A 17576-nucleotide genomic window follows, 5' to 3' on the forward strand; every position below is an offset into this window, starting at 1 on the left:
TCATATCTTGCATAATCCTGAAGGGTTTTTGGCCACCAGAGAACTGTTCTATCAACATGTTCACAGGCACCTAAGGTATCTCTCCTTCTAATAGTGAACTTGGGTGATAAGTGTGGACAGAAATGGAGCCAAGATGGGGCCTCTGAGGAACAAGAGGGAAACATCTGTATGTTTGGTGGAACCCTGAGGTTAGCAGAAAGAGGATGAAATATTTAGAAAATCACTCCAGCGGACTGGGATGGAACATGTTCAGTAGCTGCAGTCTTAGTCGAAAAAGAAAAACTGAGGTTCCTTGGTGAGTGGTAGGAGAATAAATTGGCCTGTTGGAGGAAGGTGGTAGCTGGAGCACTCCTGAAGAGGAAGCACTCAACCTTGTGTTGGGAATGAACCAGCGATTTTTAAACAAACAAACAGCACGGTCAGCTTGATAATAAGCCCTCTTGGTTTAAAGCTTATTTTGAAACTGACCGGCGTTTCTTTTTTAACTTAAGATCCCTGGTTCTTGTGGTTAAGCTTGACAAAAGTCCTCATGGCTGTGTGAGTAGAGTTTATGACTGACACTTCACTTGGAATTGCGATGGCTTCTTTGCATAATTATGTATTGTGGTTTGGCAGTACATACACACCAGTCTATCATTTAAATATTAAATATTTATCTTATACCTCAACAATCTTGGCATTCATTCTGCTTAGCAAGTTGTGACTTTAAAAGAGTACATTCTGGAGCTCCTTACTGTAAAATTTCCGTAAAGATGCACATGGTAACTAAATTAAGTTCTCAGAACTGACAGTTTGCTGTTTGGGAGGAGAGAATTTGGGTATTTTATTAATGGACCAGGAGTGATGTTGATGGTGCAAAGGTTAAGTCAGTGCTGTTAACAGATTTTGGGGGGAAATGCCCATTTCCTCTGAATGCGGAGCAGCGTTGTCTTGCTTTTTTGAGCCACAAACTTCAAAGAGCTGTTTGTATGCAAGCTGGGACTGAATTTTCAGGTTCTCTTTCTCTGACTTGCTAAAAAGCTGAAGACTGACAGCCCCTTTCATCCTACATTATCCAGTGTGGCTTTTAAGTCCAAGAGAACCGTGTTCTCAAATTGATGCTCTGTTCCTCAGGGGTTGGTGCAGAAACATTAAATTGTACTAAAATATTCATATGAGAGTGCATTTAGCTGAAAGCAATTGATGTGCTTTTCCCATGAGAGCAAAAAGAAACGCTGTATGGCCCTGCACTCAAGCAGACACCCTAAGCACGCTTAAGAGTAATCACGTGTCCCGGCTGATCAAAGCCCCATATAAGTTCTTAAAGTGAAAAGGATTAGAAAGGGATGAAATTGTTTGACCTGGCAGGCTCTATAGTGATGTGAACTACTTCACTGCTTGGGATTTGAGCAGTTTTTTCCAGTGCAATGTGGGCTCACGCAATATCCACATTTTTCCTTGCTTAATTGCTGCTTCTTCGCTCTGCAGATTCAACCGGGCTGCATGGGGGGTGGTTAGAGGGCTCCACAGATATTGGCTTCACTTATTAGCCAACCATTGTTTGCAGTTTCCATTCCGCACACACCCTGGTTGCCTGGCATGTGCAGAGAGCTGGAGAGAGAGAGAGAGAGAGAGAGGGAGGGAGGTGCATTTGGTCCAATATTGTTGACTCTGACTGGCAGAGACTTCCAGGTTTGAGGCAGAGAGCTGTTCCCATCACCTGCTGAGCCTTTTAACTGGAGTATCTGGTAATTAAGTATTGGACCTTTTACATACAAAGCATGTGGTCTTCTGATTCTTCTCCAAAGATAAGAAACCACATTTATTTCTCATATGGCTTGGAAGAGATTCTCCAAACTGCAGTGCAATTGAGAACTCTGGGGTGTTCCCTGTGTGCTCCTGGCTGTTCTGCTCTCTATATGGCCAGGGTACCTGTTGAGCTTGCAAGTGGATTTGTTGGCACCTTCATAAGGAAAATATAAATATTTAACCCAGAGAGCATAGCACATTGCAAATTGCACTGTAGGGATGATAGCTTACTGTGACAGGCAGATATGCTGTTACAAAAGTTTTGGGTGATGGTTGGTCTTAGAACCACATAATAGGTGTGTGTGTGGCGCGCGCGCGCGCACACACACACACACACACAGATTCTAGATGTGCTTAAGGCATTCAGAAACTTGTTAAATTGCCACCTGTTGTTTCTTTACTAATCCATATGAATGCCTAACTTTGTAGTAATATGTCAAATTCTTCATTCACAAAAACAGACCTCTACACATTTATTGGCCACCATTGCCCTGTTAGTGCAGCCTTATCGCAGCACTGCATTGTCAGCAAGATCCACAAGTGCAGAATTCCCGTCAGGGTCTTGATTCTATTTAAAGTGTTTTGTTTTGTGGGACCCACCTCTCTTGTTGAATCTATACGATTTTGTTTTGGTTGTAACCACCAAAGCATCGCTTGCTGATGCCACTCTTCGATGCACTTGGGTCCCAAGCCATTTAGAGCTTTGTATGCTAGTACTAACACCTTGAATTGGGCCATGCTGCTTGCTGGCAACCGTTGCAGTGCTTTCAGGTCCAGTGGTACGTGGTCTCATGGGGCTGCCCCACCTAGCAGCTGCATTCTAAACTAGTGGCAGTCCCTGGAATGTCTTCAAGGTCAGCTCCACATACATTGCATTGTAGTAGTCCGTGTGGGATCTCACCAGAGCATGGACAGCTTCAGTAAAAAAATGTTACTTTTACTTACTTTTATAATTGAAATTGTTTTATTTATTTTTATAAATGTATATTATATTGTTGTAACCCAGCCTGGGCAGAGGAGGAAGAAATATTATAAATAAATAGGGCGCAAGCCCTGTCATTGGGACTTTACTGCTGAGTAAACATGCGTGGAAATGCTTTGAGAAGTCAATGGATAAGAAATTTGCTGTGGGGTACAGTTGCTTGCTGAATCTTACATGGTCTGTATGCCTATTTCTCCCCTAAACATTGAGTTAAAAGGCTTCAGTGTCAGTGAAAGAGCAGCTAAAATGACAGATTGAGAATTGCATTGCTGGCTTCTCCCTTCTTAGGATCACTAGGTTTTGACATGTCGGGCGGTGACTGATGTGGTTTCTTCCCACAGCAAGTAGAATCATAAAATTGTAGGGTTGGAAGGGACCTCAGGGGTCATCTATCCTACCTCCTGCAGTGCAGGAGTCATAGCTAAAGAATCTATGCCACATGGCCATTCAAGGAGAGTCCACCACTTTTTGAGGGAGTCTGTTCCACTGTCGAACATCTCTTATCGTCAGAAAATTCTTCCTGATGTTTAGTCAGTATTTCTTGCAATTTCTATCCATTGATTTAGGTCCTACTCTCTGGAGTGGAAGAAAAGGAGCTTGCCCCATCATCTATGTAATAGCCATTTTCAAATAACTGAAGAGCGATCACATAGATGATATAGCAAGCTCCTTAAGCCATAAAAAATATTGAGGAGCAGAAGCAATGTAGATTGAACCTAAGTCACCCACTGGTAAAATTTGTTTGCAGAATGCATTTTCCCACTAGTTTGAATCTTTATTTCAATTCTATTCTGTTTTCTGTTTCAGGAACTTTATATTGCTGTTGGAATATCTGGAGCAATTCAGCATCTAGCTGGAATGAAAGACAGCAAGGTACTATAGAAAAGTTTATTGGTCATAGTCTAAGCAGGGACAAGCCTCTTTTGGGTGGTGGCAGTTGAGTAAAATATACAAACAGAATAGATTAATCCCATTCTAGAAAGTAAATCAGTTGTCAATAGCACAACATTATTGCCAATAGTGCATTAACAGTGTACACATTCCAAAATAAACAGAAACAGACCATTTATAGAAGCAGACTGAATTTATAGCTTAAGCAAAACAATTTCTGTTTAGAATCCTATGCTGTAGACCTATATTCATATATTTCAGAATCTGACACATGAATTCATGCATAATAATGTGCAATTTGAATTATGGACTTACTATTCCATAAAGTAAAAGACGCTTTTTGAATGTTCCATCATTTATCCATTCAAATGGAAACCCTATTATAAAATGATAATAAAACTTTAAAAGGTTTAACTCATTAGTAGCTGAAATGTTTTTCAACTATGTTTTTCCACAAGACTTGTTCAGATTATCTTTCTGTACCTCCAGTGGAAGATGGGTTTCATTATCTCTGAAACAAGAGCTTTCCTGCCTTTTCAAGAGGCAGTTTAATGTGAGAAAAATCACATGTTGAAGCATGAAAACTATAAAACTATAAAAAAATTCTGTGTCTTCGCTGTATGTCCCAGTTTTCTTTTTTGTGTTCTCTGATGTGGTTTGTTTTCTCTTTGAATTGTGAAGAGTCAGACTATTTCTTGTCATTAACAAATCATCCTAATGACATTGGAGCCATGTAGTCACATAGATATGTCTGGGCAGAACAATGCTACACTCCTTTTTGGGACATAGTTTCAGTACCTGAATAGTGTCTCACACACCCCCCCCCACACACACACCCCACTGTGGAGACTGCTGGAAAAAAATTGCCCATAGTGGTATATGACACACCAGCTGAGGTGCCTCTTACCTGTTCCTTAGCCCAACTCATGTAGCCGATACTCTGGGCAATGTGCCTTTTAAAACTCCTCCTCCTGCTTGGAGTCTCAGAAATATTTGTTGATGGTTAGTGCATTGAAGTTGCATCCAGTGTTCCTCTTCCTCAGAGCAGACTCGTTGATACGAATGGGCATGAAGAACTTTCATCCATTAATTTTATTGGTCATGACCCTAAGATTATTGCCCTATATAAAGTTACTTGGGGAGGAAACCCCATTGAACACAGTAAATCCTTATTTTGGGCAGATTCAGGTAGGTAGATTCAGGTGTTGGTCTGACGCAGTCGAAATAAATAATTTTTTTTAAAAAAATTGTCCAGTAACACCTTAGAGACCAACTAAGTTTGTTCTGGGTATAAGCTTTCGTGTGCATGCACACTTCTTCAGATATCTGAAGAATAACTTATTTTGGGCAAATGTGCACAGGAGTACAGTACAATTCACAAAGTGACTTATCTGAGATGAACAGGAGAACAATTTGCCCTCTTTCACATGAACAGTACTTTGAGAGACATAATTAAATGGCAGAAATTGCAAGAATGAGCATTCTAAAATGAAGGAACTATGGTTTAATATTAAGGTGGAAAGGAATCTAGCAAAATGATGCTCCTGCCAGAATGGTGAAATTGGTGGAGGAAGATTGTTGATGCTGCAGTTTTCATTCTTAAACTGTATGTTGTTAAGATAGTTTCCTGCTCCGTATGATCTTTTTGTGAGGAGGAGGCATTAAAAGTCAATATGGAAAGGTGAACATCCAATTCATGTTCAATCTTGTGTGCTGCTCCCTGACTGGCTTGGACTATATTGGACCATCTTTTTTGTCATGACCACCCAAACAGATGATTCCACCAGTAATGCTGGGGAAAATATTCACCCTCTAATACTCGAGCAGAATGATCTCTCTGTAATGATGGTGAAGGAACTGTCCTGTCCATGCCCTGCTGGGTTGGAAGCTGGTGGGGTGGGCAGCTTTTCCCCCTTGGCTGGGAGATTCACTCTGCCAGCTCCAGGGCTGGCACATGTTTCTTCCTGGTTTAGAAGTTTCCCCGGAGAACAAGGGAGCTTTTAGGACTCTCTCTCCCTTGCGCCATTGGAACACAGATGGCATAAGTGGGGGGGGGGGGTGCAGCTGCAGAGCTTTCTGTGACCACAAGGGGATCTCTAAGGTGAATCTTCCTTTTCATGGGCAGATGAAGAAATACACTCTTTCCTGTGGCCCCTGGGCTGCCCTCCTGGCAGGAACCACTGGTTTGCACCCTAAGGCAGGGGTGGATGATATCTGGTTTTCAACATGCAGTATATCACCAGCTAAACATCACGATATACCAATATATCACCATGTCTGAAATAAGGATGGAGCTATGTAGAGGCACTGGCTGAGCTCACTGTTTCCCCCACATTGTGATTTTTGCATAGCACATACATACATCATGATTAGCGGTATAATGCCAGGTCAAAAATTATGAAAACGATATCACGATATGGCCTTCTGTCTGGTTTTGGATGATATATCAATATATCCCCCAGCCCTACCCTAAGGCTTCAATGGTCTACACAAATGCTGAGCTCAGTGGGACAGAATTCTGAATAGACATGCTGAGAAATGTGCTGTAAATTGCTTTGGCACTGGACTTGAATAAAACAAATCTTTCATCACTTCAGTAAGTTGTGCTATTTCTGTCCACTGCTTTGGGTGTTGAAAATGCCATTTTTTTAAAAAAAGATGTTCAAATATGTTTTGCTAGAGGTTTTTTTCTGAATATTGTTATATATTTGAACACGCAGAACATATTTTTGAGAGCTTAAACTTTATTTTACTTTTACTTGAACTGTGCCCCACTTCTGTGTGTTTATCAAACCCTAGACGGAGTTGGGTTGTATCTGCTCAAACGATGTGTGGAAGCAAGGGAAACCCTTCTGTAACCATGGCAACAATCTCCTGAGTGGATTTCCACCCTCCATGCTGTCAATTATCTGGCACTGTGAACTTGCACACTTTGAATATGTTTCTGAAAGTAGTCCACAAAGCTTTTTGCAAGCAAAATGTATAATTTATTTGTCGTTATGTCAAGGTAGAAAACCAGTATTTATTTATCTTTAAATAATGGAATCTCTCTGCTTTCCTCTCTCCCCTTAAAAACTAAGGGGATATAGATATGAAAAATAGTTCACTAAAATTAAACTGTTGATAACTAGCAAATAAATATTATTGTGACTTACAGCTGCATGTAAATAAATTCATGTTATGCTTCTTCGTTGCCTGTAAGCTGCTTTGAGTTAGTTAGTTAACCTTTTGCTTAAGTAAATTAACTAAATATTTAAATAAAAGACTTGAAAGTAAAAACAGGTGAGGCTTAAGCATTAATTGGGCCAGTGGCTGATTCGTTAACACAGTTTATTGCAGGACAGTGGTGTTGCTGCCATTTGAAAGAGAGAAAGTAAAATGTCCCTTTGGAGGTACTTGAGCCGTACGTCCTTAGGCAGGTTCAAGAAGCCTGTGATGGCTTTATTGAACCTGTTCAGAGGCAGCGTGCCACTGAACCTCAGCTGCTGGGGAGCAGCAGCAGAGGTGGTCTGTGACTTTTCTGTCCTCCTTGTGGACTTCCCAACAGCATCTGCTTGGTCGCTATGCAGAATGGAATACTGGACTAGATAGACCTTTGGTCTGAACCAGCAGGGTTGCCCATGTGTTTCGAAGCCCTCGGGGATGTTGAAGGTTGCTCTTTGCACAATGGCTGCAATTTCTAATTATCTAGCCCACAGCCCTAAGATTGTTGCAGTGATTCCAATCCAGTGGACTGTATCCAATGCTGCAGCTCATGCAACAGACTTCCAGGTGCAGGGTGGAGCTTCTTCCTCTCCAGTCCCCTCCAGCCCCCCCTCAATAGTCCCTCAAAATTGGCTCCGGGGGGTTGGGGGACATTCCAGAGTAGATCTGGCAGTGGGGGAAGGGAACTGGAAGTCCTGTTGCCCCAGCTCAGAACTGGAATCAACCCATTGCCTATGCTTATTATTATTATCATCCCATGTCTTTGATTCTCAGGCCCATCTTTTTAGATGTGTTGTTCAGCTTATCTCGAGGCTGGGAATGGGTCTTGCTGGACTCCAGCTCCCATCAGCCCCAGCCAGGAGGGCCAGTGGTGCTCCAGCCCTGCTTTAGAGTGAGAACGGAGAAGTTGAGAGAGCACTAGCAGGCGATGGTGTTTTGCCTTTGGAGTTGCTTGTGATGAAGGGTGGGAGGCTGGATTTAAAGTGTGATCCTGGGCAGGCAAATAGAATTTCACCATGTGGCATTGCATGTGCCCAGTGTCTGGCTTGACACATGCATTGCCAACAGATTCGGGGGGGGGGGGGAATTAAGATGGAGGCACCACAAGACAGGTTGTAAACATTCAGTTTTTTATTTCGGTTGTGAAGAGTGAGAAAGAACCTCCTTGAAGAGCCGCAGGGTCAGCCAAGGCTGGGGGCATTGAGCAGGCGGTTGGGCAAGTGGGTCTCCTCCCACTCTGTGATTCTGTGACTACAGAGAAAGCCATCAATAACTTGTACTCCATGAGTAATCTCCCTGTTTACTTTCTTTTTTCAGACAATAGTAGCTATCAACAAAGATCCAGAAGCACCAATATTCCAAGTTGCCGATTATGGTTTGGTAGCCGACTTGTTTAAGGTGAGTTTTGTTGTGGGGGAACCAACCTGATTACATTCCAAAAGTTGTTGGGTTAAAGCTGCCTATCCGTCCTCACGGACGTAAACAGAGATTGAATGTGTGCTGATCACTTTCCTTTCACTCTCCAATACTTCAAACTTTAGAAGTGTTTCCTTCACCCACCTCAATCCAAGTAAGGCGGTTTGGGATGGGCACTGATTTTGATGGCCCTGCAAAAAGTCATTATGTCATAGACCTTGCTCTTTAGGATCTTGAAACCTCGTATGGCAAGGGTTATATTCAATGAATCTGCCAATATCTAGGTAGCCCCTTTTAGCAGCCAGCACCGCCTCCCAAATGGGGTCATACAGCCTTGACCATATGTGTTAAGGTAAAGGTAAAGGGACCCCTGACCATTAGGTCCAGTCGTGGCCAACTCTGGGGTTGTGGCGCTCATCTCGCTTTATTGGCTGAGGGAGCCGGCATACAGCTTCCGGGTCATGTGGCCAGCATGACTAAGCTGCTTCTGGTGAACCAGAGCAGTGCATGGAAACGCTGTTTACCTTCCCGCCGGAGCGGTACCTATTTATCTACTTGCACTTTGACGTGCTTTTGAACTGCTAGGTTGGCAGGAGCAGGGACCGAGCAACGGGAGCTCACCCCATTGCGGGGATTCAAACTGCCAACCTTCTGATCGGAAAGTCCTAGGCTCTGTGGTTTAACCCACAGTGCCACCCGTGTCCCTGACCATATGTGTTACATGATACTTAATAACATGTTTCCTATCTTATTAGCAGAATGGAACTATATGAAAATTCTGCAGGCAAGGGGTTGACCACAATCTGCATTAACTGAAGCAGGGCTTGTATTTGAGAGCAAATGGCTGTACAACTTTATTTTAGCAGATTACAATTAAAATATCCTATTGGGTTTGTTACTTGGGAGGCACTTTTACATGCAACAGCCATGGCCGACATCTTGAGCCCTCCCCTCCCGATGCTCTCTTTTCGTCTCCCAGTAGCTTGGCCAAGGTCAGAGGGAGATTTGCTTCTCTCTACTCCCACTCCAGGGCTACAGGTTAAGATGGTAGGAGGAGGTACACTCTAATTTTGTGCCAGTGTACACTCTTACCTTCCTTAGAGGTGAGGATGCCCCTGCATAACTGTAGTGCCCCCTGGAGGGACCAGTGGGAAGAATGCATTCAAAGTAAGGAAGCAGAGTGCAATTCTCTCCTCTTCCTCGACTTCCAGTGGTGAAGCTGAATATGGTCTAGAGCTCCTCAGCTGGCTTTTGTGATAAAGCAAGCCAATGTAAATAAGAACTCTGCCAAGGATGGGGAACCTCTGGGCCTGTCAAGGGGTCCAATTTGGCCCAAACCTTGCCTACTTTCATGGAAAGCCCTCCCTCCACTGATCCCTACAGTCTCAAAAAAGGACCAGTGTGAGGCAAGCTTTCCAAATAAATGGAGTCTGCTTGCTTTTGCTGCCCATGCAAGGCCAGCTTTTTCCCCTTGATTACCCCATCATTCTGTGATGAAGGACTAGTTATGTGCATTGCAGCACTCTCAACAGTCTCCCTGCCTTAAAACATCTTTAAAGGAAGTGGGAGAAAAGGCTGCTTCAAGGAACACTGCAAAATGTTTCCCAGGCACTCCCACACTCCTTTTAATCTCTGATTGCAGGGCAAGCGATTTTGACAGGTGGGTGGGACAACTCACTTGATGATGATGATGATGATAAATCATGTGACATCATGTATCTGACAAGTGGGTTGCCCTGACAACCCGTCAAAGTTGGCCTGTTGGGTGAGGCAAGATAAACCAGAGCCAAAAAAGGTCCACACCCCTAGACTGGGCAAATGTGGCACTTTGGAAACAGAGGGTATGTATTATTTCTGGCACTATTGCCCCGACCACATAAATTCCACTGGCACCTGTTTTACCTGGATCTATATTGTGCTACCCCACCTCAATAATTGAGAAAAGTGTCAAAATCTCTTTGGCAACTGTGGCAGTGAAGGAACGGGCAGCAAGGGTGCAGTCTTGAATAAAATATGGGGGGGGGGGCACAGGTAAATCCCACCCCAATCGATCACAAGATGCAGCATACGCACATCATTTGAGTGGCAATGTCCATCAATTTGGGGGGGGGGGTTTCTGGCCCTCTCAAATATTTTTTGTGGGGCCAAAGGGACCTCGGCCCATAGGAGTCAGCTCCTATAATCGGCAGTCAGGTATCTTAAGGCTTTGTCTGTATGTGATGGCTCGTCCCTCTGTTAAACAATTCCACCTCTTTAGTTCTTAAATGTGCTCCTGGAAGGGCCATATCACGCTAGATTATTGGGCGGGTGGCGCTGTGGTCTTAACCACTGAGCCTCTTGGGTTTGCCAATTGTAAGGTTGGCGGTTCGAATCCCCACGACGGGGTGAGCTCCCATTGCTCTGTCCCAGCTCCTGCCAACCTAGCACTTTGAAAGCACACCAGCACGAGTAGCTAAGTAGGTACCACTGCGGCGGGAAGGTAAACAGCATTTCTGTGTGCTCTGGTTTCTGTTAATAACAAACATGTTAATAACAAAAAACTGGAAGCTTCCGTTTGGTATGTGCCTTGGTGTCTAAATTCATCTCCAGTAGTAAGGAAAGCAAAGGACTCCCATTGGGTCAACCCCATATCATGCTAGGCCTCAGTGGATCACATTCATTTTTATTTTTTTTACAATCTATGTTATGTCTTCCTAAATCTTAATCAGTTGGCTTCACCCATTACAGAATGTTACTAAAGTAAACACTAATATATAAGGAAGAGTGAAATGGCTTACACCAAATCTAAGATTGGCTTAGTTTGTTATGTCAAGTGACAAGAGTGTGAATTTCCCAGAACAAAACAGTGCTGACATTTATTTCATGCCATCTTATATTTTGTGTTTGAAAATGCTTACTTGTGCTGCTGAAACGGCCGCTTGCCGTCTCAGTCTTTTTCTCTCCTCCCCCTTTGGGGTTCTCCTAGCATGTAATCTGTGCCCCTGGCATGGGTGCCTGGTGGTATATGGATGGTGGAGAGGCGGCAGAAACCCTGCCAGCACTTAATGCTATTCCTGAACTAATGCCTGTCGGCTTGGCAGTAAACATGGGCCTTTTAATAAGCTGGAGACAAAGTGACATTCGGAAGAAACAACATGTAGACAATTTCCTTAATAAATTTTGTACGACCACATTATTTCCACCTAATGGAAATGTAGATCTCTTAAATAATTGAGAGGCTTTATTCATCAGCTGGGATCTAGCTGAGTGAGGGCATCCTACCGCCCCTGGAAAGAGAAGGTAACTGATATTTACTAGGTAGCATTTCAGGTGTAGTCAGTAGGCCAATCCACCACCTGTTTTCATGGATTGCTGCTCTTCAGAAGACTAGTAAGAATCACCGTGCAGCATGGGCAGAGCTCAGTTAAGTGACAGGTCTGCTGCAGATGCCAAGGGGCTGGCACCTGTCCCTCTGAAACACCGGCTTAGTTAAATGAGCTCTTCTGTCTGCCTTCATGGCCTGATTTTGCACATCCCACCACAAAGTTGCATTTGAAATAAAGTGGACTGCTTGCTTAGTGCTTCTTTGGCTTCTCAAAACTAGAGAAATAAAACCAGAACTCTGTTTTTCACATAAAATTGTTACAACATTCTACAGCAACAGTTCTGAGCTTTATAAATCAGCTGAAATGAAAGTTCGGCTATGCCGTAATTTGTTGGCTTTTTTAATACAAAGACTTCAGCATTGCATGCTAAAGCAGGGAGTGGGGAGCCTGTGGCCTTCCAGTTGTTGTCCAGTTACTGCTCCCATCATCTCTGCCCAGTAGCCACTCTCACTGCCACTAGGTGAGTCTGGATTTAGCAACCTGCTCTAAAGGGTTTTTTTTCTTGGCTGCAGCTGGGACAGGCTTTAGAGCTCAGTGCAGAAGTCTTCATGTTCAGTCATCCTGCTGATCTTGAGCATCGCAATCAGCAGCCATACACCTTTTGCATCTGTGACGGGCAGAACAAGCATACAATACCTTGAATATCATGTAAACTTTGTGCTTGCTGTTGGTCAACACATGCTGATTTGTTTGTTTTTAAGATCATCCAAATGTGCTTTAGTTTAGCTGCTTAAACATGTTTCTTAAGCTTTCATAACACTTCTAAGATGTTCCAGTTCTTTGCATATTTAAATTTAGCTGCTTTTATGGCTTTTTCAGGTTGTTCCTGAATTGACAGCGGCATTGAAAAAGTGAAAACCTCAAGTATTTGGGCAGAAATGAATGTGACCAGCTTTGAAATGATCATTTTAAACAATTATTTTTAAATGAAACTAAAAATGTAATAACTGGTGATCTGTTGCCAAAATTGTATGTTCTAGGTGATATCTGAATGCCTTGTAATATACTTTTTTTTTTTGCCTTTTTAGTTCCCATTTGACTACAAGCTATTTGAAGAAGACTTTCTAATTCTGTAATAAAATATGCATCAGATACATTTTGTGTTGTATTTATGTGAAGAGGAATCCCCATGAATCATAGAATCAGAGTTGGATGGGACCTAGAGGGTCATTAGTCCAGCCCCCTGCAATGCAGGAATCTCAACTAACGCATCCATGACAGACGGCCATCCAACCTCTGCTTAAAAACCTCCCAAAGAAGACTGTTTCACTGTCGAATAGCTCTTACCCTCAGAAAGTTCTTCCTGATGTTTAGTCGGAATCTCCTTTCTTGTAATTTGAAGCCAAGTCCTGCCCTCCAAAGCAGAAGAAAACAAGCTTGTTCCATCTTTCATGTTACAGCACTTGAGATATTTGAAGATGGCTATCATATCTGGGTATGGCTAAACATACCCAGCTCCATCAACCACTCCTCATGCGGATTGGTTTCCAGACCCTTGATGATCTTGGTTGCCCTCCTCTGCACACGTTCCAGCTTGTCAACATCCTTCCTAAATTGTGGTGCCCAGAACTGGGCACTGGACTCCAGGCATGTTCTGACCAAGGCAGAATAGAGTGGGACATCTTACTTCCCTTGATCTAGACACTAGACTTCTGTTGATGCAGCCTAGAATAGCATTAGCTTTTTTAGCTGCTGCATCACACTGTTGATCCATGTTAGGCTTGTGGTCCACCAAGCCCCCATGATCCTTTTCATATGTACTGCTGGCAAGCCAGGTGTCCCCCTTCATATACTGTACTTTTCTGTGTATAAGACTAGGTTTTTTAACAGAAAAATTATGTTTAAAATCTGGGGTCATTTATACATGGTTAGTGGCTAGGGGTGGCATGGGATTGGTTGATGCAAGTCGGAGATGTTCTGCAGCGTGCTGTTGGTGTCTGCAGCAAGGGGTGGTGTTGATTGGAAGTTGCTGCGGCAACTGGGTGGGCAATAGGCTGCTTCTGCCGTTGAGGGGACGACGTTTGGAGCCTGTTGCGACTCGCACGAGTGTTAAGTGTCGGCCAGGCAGGTGAGTGATTTTCAACAACCCCCCCCCCCAAAAGCTCAACAACTGGGCAATCTCCACCCATTTTCTTAATTTTTAATCCCACAAAATAGGGGTGTGTGTGTTATACATGGGGGGGGGGGTTATACACGGAAAAGTGTGTTATTTGTGAATTTGCTTCTTCCTGCCCAAGTGCAGAACATTACATTTCTCCCTATTGAAATTCATTTTGTTGGTTTGTGCCCAGTTTGCCAATCTGTTAAGGTAATTTTGAATCCTGATTCTGTCTTCTGCAATATTTATCTACCCTTCCCAGTTTGGTGTCATCTGCAAAGTGTATGCATCTCAATTCCTTCATCCAAGTAGTTTATAAAAATGTTGGACAGCAGTGGGCCCAGGATGGGAACTTGGCACTTTTCCCCATGCCTTGACATGTATCTACTATGCCCTGAAATATACTGATCCGTGCTTAGTTCCTCTTGCGCCATCTTCTCTTACATTGGGTGTCTGCTTTAATCGCTGTACTACAAAGGTAAGATCACTAACATAATTGTATTCATTCATAACCATAAACCTGGAACAACTAACCAACTGTTGGTTGTTCAGTGGGCAAGGACTGAACACATAAAAACATGAGGAAACCCCGAGTCTTAAAATGACATTAATGTTGGTAACCCTTTGGGATTTCCTGTGTAAGCAGAATGTAGAAAGCTTGTTTGGCGAATGCATTTTGTTGCATGCACTGATTATAATAAAACATTATATTGTGTCAAAATGTACAAATTATGCAGACAGATTTTGCACTGTCCTGCAGTTCTAGCACGTGAGACTAAACAGATTAAAGACGAAGGTAGCTTCCACTTCCAGAATGGATTTTGCTCCTGGTTCCCTCCCCCCATAAGTTTGAAGATATGACTGTTTATGATATACATGGCACGTTGAATCTACCTTTCTAAACAATATTCTCTTACAGTTCTTGAATTTGGGGCTTTTTGGGGTGGGGGAAGGGAAGAGCTAGAATTATTTACCACAATATACTTGCATGCACTGGTACAGTCAAACCACCATTTGGGTTTATTTGCTTTGTTCACACCATTCTTTGTGTGCATTTTCAGTGTAGTTAGAATTCTAAGACTTAGCTGCTAATCTTCAAATATTGTTTGGAAATGCAACAATTGTTGAAACAGAAGCTCTTAACACTTGGAAAAATTAGAATATATACAGTGGTACCTCGGGTTAAGAACTTAATTCGTTCTGGAGGTCTGTTCTTAACCTGAAACTGTTCTTAACCTGAGGTACCACTTTAGCTAATAGGGCCTCCCGCTGCCACCATAAGATTTCTGTTCTCATCCTGAAGCAAAGTTCTTAACCTGAGGTACTATTTCTGGGTTAGCGGAGTCTGTAACCTGAAGCGTCTGTAACCCGAGGTACCACTGTGTGCTTTTTTTATTTATTTATAGTGATAGGCCTCCCCTGGTTCCTTTAATAAAATATCACTAGAGCCACTAGCTTCCTTAAAATAGTGCATCTAGCAATACAGCAGCTGCTTTAACAATAGGCTGTGGATTGCAGGCCTGGAGGTCTGTTGTAGGCCCTTGGGAAAAATCTTAACCTGTGGATAGCATGTTGTCACCTTGGTTTTCCTCTCCACCAAGCCTGCATGGTCACTCGGTTTTATTTTACCTTGGGCTCCTATCTCCTGCTCTGTCATGATCTGCATCTTTAATAAATAGATGACAGTTGGGCAGATCTGGTGCCTATCCTGGGAGTTGTGACTTCCACCCTATTAGCAGATCTAATCTGATTGTGACGTGATTAGACAGCCAACATAACACGGAGGTGGGGGGTGGGGGGAGGATGGTTAGCTGCTATAACCAGAACAGAAGCCTTAGAGACAGCCTGTCTGTGGTGGTTAGGCTTCAGAAGATAAAGAAACCACAAAGTTGAAAGAGACAAGAAGCAAAAAGGAGTCAGACAAAACAATCATGTAGGCCCAAAGGAAGCTTGTGAATGGTTTGCAATAAATGGTGTTGGTCCTGCAAAGTTGTATCTGGCTGTGATAAATGATTCAAGCCACTAGGAGCTAGATAGGAATATTCCCTGGTAGGCTATTGGAGGCATTTAGTTACAGAATGTGTAGGTGAGCTATGAAAGGAATCATTGATATTGTGCAAGGAGGTTCCACTGTATAGAAAGCTATATAATGCTCCATCTGTGTTCAGCCAGTTTATATCAGCAACTCCTTCCAGCTTCATGAGACATCAGCTGAAAATTAAAAGGGAGAAAAACTGATTCTCTTCTCTCTTTACAATTTTCTGCCTTTATAATGGCAGTCCCCTGCCTGTCTTCAACTGGATGAGAGCTAATAAATTGAAGCTTAATCCAGAAAATGCAGAGGAACTGTCAGTGGGTGGTTCCCTAAATTGCATGGATGGATTCAGGTAGGTAGCCGTACACACGAAAGCTTATACCCAGAACAAACTTAGTTGGTCTCTAGGGTGCTACTGGACAATTTTTTAATTTATTTTGACTGCATGGATGGGATGTGGCCTGCAAGTCCTTCTGAAGGAGCAGATGTGTAGCTAAGGGTGTGCTGCTGGGTCAATCACTAACACTTGAGGCTCGTGGCCTTTGGTTGGTGGGCATCTACACCCCTATCTGGACAGGGATTAACCTAACTTCTGTTGTCTATGCTCTGGTAACCTCTAGGTTACATTACAGCAATGTGTTGAAGATGACTTGGAAACTGCAGCTGATGCAGAATTTTGACAGGAGGTTGCTCACTAATCCTGGCCTGACTGCACTGCATCATTTCGGGGATGAATTTAAAGTGCTGGTTTTGACCTATACCTCAAGGGTCGCTTCTAGCCACGCAAACCAGCCTGGACCCTGTACTGGTCATCTGAGGCCCTTCTGCATGGTCATTCTCAGAAGGTCTGGAGGGTGGCAACACAAGTATGGACCTTTTCTCCCCGCTGGCTCCCTGCCTGTGGAATGCTCTCTCCAGAGCTCACCTAGCCCACCTTCATTTTGCTTTAGGTGCAAGGTAGGAACTTTCCTTTTTACCCAGACTTTTCGCCCTTAGTTTGAAGGGTTTTTCTTAGTATTTGTGGCCTCTTTTGGTGGTGCATGATCTGCTGCGTCTTTCATTTGCTTGTTTTTAAAAAGTTTTTATTGATTTGTGTTTATAGTAACTGATTTTTGTGTATTTCCGTTTTGTGTCCGTTTTGTAAAAACAACAACAGTATGTGGAATTTACAGTAATTTACAAAAGAGCCACAGGAATCAGATTTTTCCTGTGTGAATCCAGCATGAACAGATTTTTTTCCTCATAAAAACTGGCAAAAAACCACCTGCGTCCTCCAGCATAACAAAGGAGCAGAGATAGCTCTAGCTTTGCCCCAGCCTCCATCTTCACGCAAGCCCCAGCCCAACACACACTTCAGCACATCCTAATGCTAAGCACAGATCACTGTCAACAGCATAAAAACAAGCTACCGGTGTCCTGATGTGACTGGAAAAGCAGGATCCCTTTTAGCTGCTTTACAGAAGTATTAAAAATAATAACCGCCATAGGGGACAGACTGGAGCATTGCCAGATACTGCCTCCAGCTGCTGAGCCTCTGAGCCCATCTGCCGGTCTAGCTTTTGACTTGCTCAAGACCTCTCAGCTTCATGTGCAACTCCCATCTTCAAAATAGCATCTGTCTTATCAAGGAGCTGCTACACTTGCACAGGAAGGGGATAACCGCCATCAAAGTTACGACCACTTTGTACCTCCAGGCAAAGATACAGCAAATACCATTAGATTCAGCTGCGGGTATCACATACTTTCTGTGCGAGGTGGTGAAGCACAAGTCAGCTCAATATCCTTGCTGATCTGGAA

General features: G+C 43.2%; 1 protein-coding gene across 1 annotated transcript in view; it reads left to right on the forward strand.

The window, feature by feature from the left end:
* ETFA (electron transfer flavoprotein subunit alpha) overlaps positions 1-12740 on the forward strand; it is a 33732-nt gene extending 20992 nt beyond the window's left edge. The window contains exons 10-12 of the mRNA XM_081021592.1: positions 3578-3643; positions 8183-8263; positions 12466-12740. Of these exons, the coding sequence (XP_080877718.1) occupies positions 3578-3643; positions 8183-8263; positions 12466-12501 (183 nt within the window). The 3' untranslated portion in view covers positions 12502-12740. The remainder of the gene's footprint in view (positions 1-3577; positions 3644-8182; positions 8264-12465) is intronic.
* Positions 12741-17576: the final 4836 nt, after the last annotated feature.

Source organism: Podarcis pityusensis, assembly GCF_964106645.2.
Source record: "Podarcis pityusensis genome assembly, chromosome: 9".
Classification (NCBI taxonomy): Eukaryota; Metazoa; Chordata; class Lepidosauria; order Squamata; family Lacertidae; genus Podarcis; species Podarcis pityusensis.